Source organism: Suricata suricatta, chromosome 3, assembly GCF_006229205.1.
Source record: "Suricata suricatta isolate VVHF042 chromosome 3, meerkat_22Aug2017_6uvM2_HiC, whole genome shotgun sequence".
Taxonomy (NCBI): domain Eukaryota; kingdom Metazoa; phylum Chordata; class Mammalia; order Carnivora; family Herpestidae; genus Suricata; species Suricata suricatta.
The window spans coordinates 119,919,268-119,930,204 of NC_043702.1; the positions used below are offsets into that span (position 1 = coordinate 119,919,268).

The 10,937-nt window shown below is 34.5% G+C and overlaps 1 protein-coding gene across 2 annotated transcripts in view; it reads right to left on the reverse strand.

The window, feature by feature from the left end:
* The window catches only part of KIFAP3 (kinesin associated protein 3), a 152,312-nt gene that overhangs the window by 100,316 nt on the left and 41,059 nt on the right, over window positions 1-10,937 (reverse strand). For both annotated transcript variants that reach the window (XM_029935002.1, XM_029935003.1), the window contains exon 9: window positions 3,539-3,717. In XM_029935002.1, the coding sequence (XP_029790862.1) occupies window positions 3,539-3,717 (179 nt within the window). The remainder of the gene's footprint in view (window positions 1-3,538; window positions 3,718-10,937) is intronic.

Here is a 10,937-nt window from a genome sequence, read left to right on the forward strand (position 1 = left end):
AAAACAATTTGACAATAAAATATTATGAAAAAAAAAGAAATAGACTGGCTGATTCTAAATGTATATAGAGAGGCAAAGAATATGAAATAGCCAGAATAATTTGAAAAAGAATAACATTTGAGGCCTTATACTATCTGATTTTAAGACTTAGTACAAAGCTATTGTAATGAAGAAAAAGATGCAGTGAAAGCACAGAAAGGTAGATAAATGAAATACGAGAGAGAGTACAAAAGTAAAACCACACATATATAGTCAATTGATTTTCAACAGAAGTACAAAAGCAATTGCAAAGGCAATTCAGTGGAGAAAAGACAGTTTTTCATCAAATGGGGCTGTTACACTTAGACATCTATATTCAAAACAGGACTCTTGATCTATACCATGTACCACCTATAAAATTAACTAAAAATGGATATCCTAGACAAACAAAAACCGTAACACAAATCCTACAAAATTTCTGAGAAAATAGGGAAAACTCTTTGTGACCTTGAGTTAGGCAAATATTTCTTAGGTACAACAGCAAAATGTAATCTATTAAAAACACTTTTTGATATATTGGACTTCCTAACAATTAAAACCTTCTGCTTTATGAAAGACTAGTCACAGGAAAGGAGAAAACACTTGCAAAACATGAAATGATAAAGACCTATTCAAAATATATTTTTAAAAAAACCTCTCAAACTTAATAAGAAAATAAGCAATCTAAAGAATATATATCCGTTCTCTTGTTCCTCTTTAAATCATATTCTAATATGACTTATTCCCTTTTTGTTATATTAGTATTTATTTAGTAAACATGCAAACTCAATTTAAATCATTAACTGAAAGACCTTTTAAAGGAAATTAAATTTCCTTTAAAATACATTAACCCTAAAGAGGCCAGTATTGGTTCACATCAACAGTAAATGAGCACTTTATTCAGACATATAATACATCCTCAAAAATAGAGTAACCATTCCTCCTCTCCACCTCTTTCAAATAAAATTGCCACAGGCTTCATCTGTTACTAATGAAATCAACTTAATATATTTCTTCTGAATAGCAACAGTACACACTGGTTGCTACAGCAGACTTAATAATAAAGTAATGAGAGTTTTTAAAAATTAATTTGTATTTCCACTGTAGAAAATGGAATGTGAAATATGTACCATGTAGTCCAATCAAATGGTTAAACACTAGACACAGCCTTCTAATCATGTGTTTTTGATTGATAAAAGCCCAATCCCAAAAGCTAAATTTAGTAATTATCTCAACATGGAATGCCCTTTCAAATCTATGTCTATAAGATGGAATTTATAGTTAATTAGTACTTTTATTAAATGTTTTATATAAAGTGACAGTTTATCAACAATCAGCAAATTTATTTCAGCCAATTCTTTTTCAGTGTTTCTGGAAGCCAACATTTAAAAGTTGCTTATACTTAATCTTACCAAAAATGTCTTCTTAAAAAATATAAAGGGTTTTTTTTTTGTTTGTTTTGTTTTTTTGTTCTGAGAGCAGAGAGAATGAATAGGAAGCCAAATACCTAGAGATGTTTCTTGGAGCAAATTACTTAACTTCTCTGATTTTATGCTACTTTATCTGTGAAATTAGCTAGATCTAGTCATAGATGCAAGGTCTGGTCAAGCTCTAAAAATCCTGATTCTATATGATGCCTTTAAATAAAATGTATTTCTTCCACAGGCTCTATGCTGACAGCTCAGAGCCTGGAGCCTGCTTTGGATTCTGTGTCTCCTTCTCTCTCTGCCCCTCCCTGGCTCGTGCTCTGTCTCTCTCTCTCTCTCTCTCAAAAATAAACAAACATCAAAAAAATTAAAAAAAAAAAAGAAAGTTGAAATGCATACCATCTATGGTAAAAATCTAGCTAATCACGTCATTCTTATGATCCTGGATAAATGATCTTTTATGAACCTCAGTTTTTCCTCCTCAATAAAAAGTGAGATTTGATGGGAAATAAAAATTTATATGGTATCTTCCATATCTATGATCTTACCAGAAAATTATTTTTAGTAATAATTTTGAGATATTTTTTGATAGAATGAACACATAAGAAGTTTATTCCTAAATACAATTCTAATCAAAACATAGTACATACACACTGATGGCAAATTATTTTGAATTTTGCAAACCTACTAAAGGTGAACTTAATCTAAACACAAAAATGAAAGAATTATTTCAACTTACAGCAAGAGGAAGCAATTATTTACCTGCACTCTACTCAAGAATATATATATCTCCATCTCATCATATTCTTCTTTAAAATAATATCAGTGATATTTACTCAGATATCAATCTAAATAAATTCAATTAATCTCAGTATCAGGCATATAGTGATCATCAATAATTATATACTAATGATGAAAATAACAGATACTAAATATCTGTGGTTAGAATAAGTTCATGTATTTCAAGTATCAGAATTCACTTATTAAATCTGATATATCAGGTTTTCAAAGAGACAAGAAGTATCTTATGCTGTCATTCAATAAGCAAAAGGTACTCCTAAAGTACCTTTTAACGTCAAAAGAATAAAAAACAGCAGGCAGAAATACTATATACTTAGACTACCTGAAAGAGAATCTACTTACATCAATAATACACAGTCATATAATGACTTGTATTAGCATATACCTCTAAAATGGTCCTCAATGTAGTTAGGGTCATTGATCTAATGATTCTACATGTAGGAATTTATCCTAGGAAATTAATCAGAAATATAGACAATGATGCATGTACAAATGTGTCCACTCAAGTGTTATTTATAATTGCTATAACTGTAAGCAACTAAAATATCTGAAAATAAGTTCTGGTTAATGTATGATATATAATGTAATGCTATGCTTACAAAGATTTTTTAATGAGGTGGAAAAAAAGCAGATAATTTTCATTTTATCTTTATAGTATTTCTGAATTGTGTATATTTTTCAGAAGGGGAAATACTATATAATCAACTTGTATTTCTGAAAGACCATTGCCTCAACACAATATAAGATGGCAAACAGGAGCCTACTATATTATTCAAGCAAGAAATGAAGAGGGTATAAATAAATATGGCATGAACTCATACAACTGCACCGAGAATAGAAAGAAGGTATAGCTTCAAGAGACCCTTAAAAAGTAGAATCATCAAGTTGTGGCTACCAATTGGGATGGTAGGTGAAAAAGGAAGCACTGGGCTAGACTGCAATTCCACACACTAATATCAGAAATGCAGGAGAAAAAAAAAATAATTTAAGGGAAAAAAACAAACCAGATGATTCTGAAGCACAATCTTAAGTTTAAATTACTTTCTACATATTGCGTTTAATATGGAAAGAATCATCCTATACAATTAGGAAAAAATCTTATTCAGATAGTTTCAATTAAGTGGAATATGAACTAATAAAAAATATACTTCCTAATGAAGCCATTTAAGTGAGTTACTGCCAGTGTAAAATTTTCATTCAGAATAATCTCAGTAGGGATATAATGTGTTTACTTCTTGTCAAAATTTTCTAACTTAAAAATGGTGAACATGAACTGTTTAAATGTAAGTTACCATATCATTTTTATTCTCCATAAAAATGCTGAGTTTCTTCAAGAATGACACAACTAGAATAAGTAGCTCAAAATTGTCCCGATCAAGAGCTTTCACCAGCATATGAACTATGTTCTTGTTCCTCATCTTCAGTTCTGTACGTGTATCCTCGGCAAGATTCAGAAGTAGATAAAGAGCAACTAGAAGAGTAAAACAGATGGGTGTTAAATGACTGGCATATTGAATCAACAACGTAATAAATTATTTCTACTCAGCATAGTAACAGATATAGTTCTAAGAAGATAATATATTATTTTGAAAACTTTATTATTAGTTGGCTCAATAGAAAACATTTGTTATTTCTAAGAAATACATACATTATAAAAAATAAATCAAAAAATATATATAATAATTTTCTTATGATTCTGAGAAGGACACTAACCAAAACAAGATAATGATTCCTACCTTCTTGGAGCTTAGAGCTTCATAGTAAGCAAATGGCATTGAAGGTATATGTTAATAAATAGTAAGGCTGATGGAAAATAATTTTATACATGTAGAAAACAAGGTAAAACTTCAACAACTAGGAGATGCTACATTAAAAAGAACTATAATCCAGCAATCCCTATCAAAATAACACCAGCGTTCCTCACAGAGCTAGAACAAACAATCCTAAAATGTATACGGAACCAGAAAAGACCCTGAATAGACAAAGCAATCTTGAAAAAGAAAACCAAAGCTGGAGGCATCACAATCCCAAACTTCAAGCTGTATTACAAAGCTGTAATCATCAAGACAGTATGGTACTGGCACAAAAACGGACACTCAGATCAGTGGAACAGAATAGAGAACCCAGAAATGGACCCACAAACATATGGCCAACTAATTTTGACAAAGCAGGACAAAGTATCAATGGAATAAAGACAGTGTCTTCAGCAAGTGGTGCTGGGAAAACTGGACAGCGACATGCAGAAAAATGAACCTGGACCACTTTCTTACACCATACACCAAAAATAAACTCAAAATGAACAAAAGACCTAAATGTAAGACAGGAAGCCATCAAAATCCTCTAGGAGAAAACAGGCAGAAACGTCCCTGACCTCGGCCACAGCAACTTCTTATGCAACACATCTCCAGAGGCAAGGGAAACAAAAGCAAAAATAAACTATTGGGACCTCATCACAAACTTCTGCACAGTGAAGGAAACAATCAGCAAAACTAAAAGCCAACTGACAGATTGGGAGAAGATATTTGCAAATGACATATTAGATAAAGGGTTAGTATCCAAAATCCATGAAGAACTTATCAAACTCAACACCCAAAAAACCAAATAATCCAGTGAAGAAATGGGCAAAAGATATGAATAGACACTTCTCCAAAGAAGACATCCAGATGGCCAACCAACAAATGCAAAAATGCTCACCATCACTCATCATCAGGAAAATACAAATCCAAACCACAATGAGATGCTACCTCACACTTGTCAGAATGACTAACATTAACAACTCAGGAAATAACAGATGCTGGCGAGGATGTGGTGAAAAAGGATCTCTTTTGCACTGCTGGTGGGAATGCAAACTGGTTCAGCCACTCTGGAAAACAGTATGGAGGCTTTTCTAAAAATTAAAAATAGAACTACCCTATGACCCAGCAATTGCACTATTAGGTATTTATCTAAGGGATGCAGGTGTGCTGTTTCAAAAAGGCACATCCACCCAATGTTTATAGCAGCACTATCAACAATAGCCAAAGTATGGAAAGACCTCAAATGTCCATGGACAGATGAATGGATAAAGAAGATGTGGTATATTTATACAATGGAGTATTACTCGGCAATCAAAAAGAATGTAATCTTGCTATTTGCAACTACCTGGATGGTACTAGAGGGTATTATGCCATGCAAAATTGGTCAGAGAAAGACAAATATCAGATGACTTCACTCATATGAGAACTTTAAGATACAAAACATACGGGAGGGGAAGTAAGAATAATATAAAAATAGGGAATGGGACAAAACATATGAGACTCTTAAATATAGAGAACAAACAGAGAGTTGCTAAAGGGGTTATAGAAGGGGGGATGGGCAAGGGGGATTAAGGAATCGATTCCTGAAATCATTGTTGCACTATATGCCAACTAATTTGAATGTAAATTTAAAAATAAAAATAAATTATTGAATAAAAAAGAACTATAATCCAAGAACAAACTGATGGTTACCAGAGGAGAGGGGAATGGGAAGACAAGTGAGATAGGTGATGGGGATTAAGGAGTGTACTTGTGATGAGCTGAGGGTGATGTATGGAAGTGTTGAATCACTAGATTGTACACCTAAAACTAATATAACAGTTATGTTAACTAATAACAACAAAAAGAACTATAATCCAAAACATATAATATAGCTAGAGCTAAATGGGAGGATACTAAAATCTATTTTTCATATTCAAACTGATTTTCTGATAGTTACTATTGAAAGCGGTCATATTAAATCCAATGATAGAGTTGTTACACTAGACAAAGTTAAGGCACTCTCTACTAGTTCTAAGCAAAATTTCTTTTAAATACCTGTAATAAAAATGCTTAGGTTCTCCTAAGAAACTCATATGATTCGTCCTTTTTGACAGTGAGAATTTGTAACATACAATGTTTTCCATTTTGCCTTGACTAATAGGAAGCTTCAGAGTTAAGATTTAAAAGGTTTCTGTCAGAATTTTTAGGCTATTATGATCAACATAGTCCTGTGCCTTTCATTTACTCATTACTTTATAGCATTTTATTTCATGTCCTCTTATACACCATCTCTACTTCTGTGAAAATAAGAAATGTATGCAATAGTTGTAAATATGTAAATTTAACAAATATTTTAGATGTAAAGGCAATTCATACTAATTAAGCCTACTGTGCACCAGGCACTGTACTAGTTGATACATAAACAGCAAACCATTTTATCTCTAAGAAAATTTTATGAAGGGACACGTGGATGGCTCAGTCAGTTAAGTGTCCGACTTCGGCTCAGGTCATCATGATCTCAAGGTTCATGGGTTTAAGCCTCGCCTTGGGCTCTGTGCTGACAGCTAACTCAGAGCCTGGAGCCTGTCTTCAGATTCTATGTTTCCCTCTCTCTCTGACCCTCCCCTGCTCATGCTGTCTCTCTCTCTCTCTCTCTCTCTCTCTCAAAAATAAATAAAACATTTAAAAAAATTTTAACAACAAATAAAGAAAATTTTATGAGAAAAGAAGTATTATAAATTTTACAGACAGGAAGCCCCAGATTCAGAGAAGTTAAATAACTTGCCCTAGCCACACCTCCTAGTAAGAAAGTGATAGAACTAAATTAAAATTAAAGCCCATCTGAATCCAAATCCTATTTAAACTACTGCATCATGCTGACTTTCCATGCAAGGTACTATTAAAAGGTTTTAAAGTTGTGTTGAAATCTAAAGTTTCTTTCATATGGCTCTGGGATGAAGGAGAATGTCCCCGGACCTAGCCCTGTCCTAGGGACCCTGGGCTTTCTGGATCCCATATGTTGGCCACACACAAGCACTGCCCAACTGGCACAGTATTTTTGGAGCAGCAAAGGAAGTACGGGAGCCCAGGCTGGGTGGCAACCACACTCAACCTTCAGATCAGCTGACTGGGCTGTTTTCATTAGGAAGTTTCTGCGGGATCATTCTGACCCTGTTACCAATTCTGCAGTTTTAACCCTGTTTTCCATGCTGTCTTTCCATAGAAAGACAGTACGTATTCCCTGTAAATACTGTGGGAGGTGTGTGACTATCTTTGCTGTATTTTAGTTCTGTTCTCCTAATATTCATGTCAACAAAAGGCTTGTTTCTCTATCTCAAAACAAGCAATACTCTTCAGAAATTAGAAATTTTGTATTGTATGCTCTCTGATATAAACAGTGTTTTTGTACTCAATGAATCAATTTTTCTAAAAATTTGTTTTTTCTTAATGAAGTTGTGTTGAAAAAGCAAATAGTAGACTTCTGCTTGCAACCAAGAAAGATACAATGGGTTGAATAGTGTTCTTCCAAAATTCATCTCCCACAGAACATCAGAATTTGACCCTATTTGGAAATGGGTCTTTGAAGAGGTAATTAATTAAGATGAGGTCATATTGGATCAGGGTGGACCTTGAATCCAATGACTTATGTCCTCGTAATGGCAGAAGACATGGCTACAGTGGGAGGGCAGCCATGTGAAGATGGAGGCACAGAACGAAGCAATGCAGCTATAAGCCAGAAAACACCAAGGATTACGGGAAGCTACCAAAGCTAGGAAGAGCCAAAGAAGGAGTCTTCTCTGGAGGCTTCAGGGAGAACAGAGTCCTGCTAACACCTTCATTTTTGCTTTCTAACCTCCAGAAACTATGAGAGCATAAATTTCTGTTGTTTTATTAAGTGAGCCGTCTGTGGCACTTTGTTTGGCAGCTCTAGGAAATTAATATAACAGAATAACAGGCACCAGATTTAAACCATTACCTGAAACAATAACAACCACCACCAGACAGAAATATATACAAAATAAAGGTTTTCACAAAAATGAACATCAGATAATGTTAGATAAGAAATAGATAAGAAATAAATGCCCTATGATTCCCCCAGAATACTACCCTGAGAGTTTCTACATCATGACACAGAGAGGGAAAATCCTGGAAGAACCCAAAAGACACCCAGAGTTGAAGAGATGGAACCAAGAGACCAGGAAAGCCACGATGGCTAGAGTTCACACAAAAGAGTATCAGAGAGGAGAAAGTTGTACAGAGAGAGAATTCTGCAGTTCTGTGGAAAACTACCTTGTGTTTTAACTAGCCACCTGAGTTAGGAATCTGAGGCTGGAAGCAGAACAAAGTAACCGAAGTAGAAGACAAAGTACATGCTGAACACACAAGACTGGAAATAATGGTTGTTTCTACCCAGCCAAACTAGAAACTTCAAAATTCATGTGCCATTAGGTAAAGTATTCTGAAGGGTTTTGCCCTGAAAGTAGGAAATCATAAGCTTTAGACTAAATGCTGCTATATCCATGCTAACAAATCATAATAGAAACATCCAAAAGAATCAAACCACTTCAAAGTAACTTAACTATGTCCCAGCAGAAAGTTCAAAAATATTTATAGGAATAAAAAAACATATAACACCAAACCATGTAATTTTCATACTCTCTGGCATTCAATCAAAAATTAAAAGCCATTCAAAAATTCAAAAAAGCAGTAAAATAAAACCTATAAGGAGAAGAAAAATCAGCTAACTGAAACTGTCCTGATTTTGATACCAAGGTTAGAATATTCAGATAGAAACATTAAAACAGACAACCATTTTCCAGATATTCTGAAACTTAGGTAGAGGCATGGAGACTATAAAAAAGATTCAAATCAACTTCTAGCAATGGAAACCCTAAATGACTGAGATCATATACTAGGTGGGATCGATAGTAGTTTAGAGATTAGAAAAGATTAATAAAATTGAAGATAGCCATAGAAACTTTACAAACTTAAATAAAGGGAAAAAACTCAGCAAAAAATGTAAAGATTATCAGTGAACTGTCAACTAGTATAAAATGACCTAATGGGGTACCTGGGTGGCTCAGTCAGTTAAGCATCCAAATCCTGATTTTGGCTCAGGTCATGATCTCAGAATGAATAAGTTCGAGCCTCACATTGGACTCCTTGCTGATAGTATGGAGCCTGCTTGAGATTTTGTCTCTCCTCTCTGCCCCTTCCCCACTTGTGCTCTCAGTCTCTTTCTCTTAAAATAAATAAACTTACAAAAATCAGACAGACTACAGAATAACCTAAAGTTGACTAACAGGGGGACCTGTGTGGCTTAGTCAGGTAAGCATCTGACTCTTGATTTTGGCTCAGGTCATGATCTCATGGTTCAGGACATCAAGTGCCACAGTGGGCTCTGCAGTGAAGTACGGAGCCTATTTGGGATTCTCTCTCTCTCTCTCTCTCTCTCTCTCTCTCTCTCTCTCTCTCTCTCTCTCTCTGCTCCTACCCTGCTCATGCATGCTCTCTCTCCAAAAGTAAATAAATAAACAAAAATAATAATAAAGTAGCCTAATATACCTGTAATTAAAGCCCCAGAAGAAATAAAAACCAATAATTTTCCAAATATGATAAAATTATATACCCACAGCCCCAATAAGGACAACAAACCTAAGAACAAGAAACATGAAGAAAACTACACAAGGCACATCATAATCAAACTGGTCAAAACAAATGATAAATACAATCTGAAAGCAGCCAGAGAAAAAGAAACTTATATACATACAAAAAAAAAAATAGGATGACAGAAGTGTTGTCAGTAAAAGTAATGCAAACAACTCAATAGTAGAACAACACCTTTACTAAACAAAGAGTCATCTTTAAATTCTAAACAAGTATTCTATAGTTTTCATCATATAGGTCTTTTACATTCTTGGTTAGGTTTACTCCTAGGTATTTTATGGTTTTTCGTGCAATCATGAATGCAATCAGTTTCTTGATTTCTCTTTCCATTGCTTCATTTTTGGTGTATAAGAATGCAACTGATTTCTATACATTGATTTTATACCCTGCAACTTTACTGAATTCATTGATCAGTTCTAGAAGGCTTCTGGTGGAGTCTGCCAGGTTTTCCATGAAGAGTATCATATCATCTGCGAAAAGTGGAAGTTTGATTTCTTCTTTGCCAATTCTGATGCCTTTTATTTCCTTTTGTTGTCTGATTGCTGATGCTATGATGAAAACTATAGAAAACATATGAAAGAGATTGAAGAAGACACCAAGAAATGGAAAACATTCCCTGTTCATGGATCGGAAGAATAAACATTGTGAAAATGTTATTGCTATCCAAAGCAATCTACACATTCAATGCAATCCCCATCCAAATTGCACCAACATTCTTCTCAAAGCTAGAACAAACTATCCTCAAATTCGTATGGAACCACAAAAGACCCCGATTAGCCAAAGTTATATTGAAGAAGAAAACCAAAACGAGAGGCATCACAATCCCAGACTTTAGCCTCTACTACAAAGCTGTCATCATCATGACAGCATGGTATTGGCACAAAAACAGACACATGGACCAATGGAATAGAATAGAGAACCCAGAACTGGGCCCACAAATGGACGGCCAATTAATTTTTGACAAAGCAGGAAAGAGTATCCGATGGAAAAAACACTGCCTCTTTAGCAGATGGTGCTGGGAGAACTGGACAGCAACATGCAGAAGAATGAAACGAGACCTCTTTCTTACAACATACACAAAAATAAACACAAAATGGCTGAAGGTCCTGAATGTGAGACAGAAAACCATCAAAACCCTCGAGGAGAAAGTAGGAAACAACCTCCTAGACCTCCACCGCAGCAATTTCCTACTTGACACATCCCCAAAGACAAGGGAAATGAAAGCAAAACTGAACTCTTGGGACCT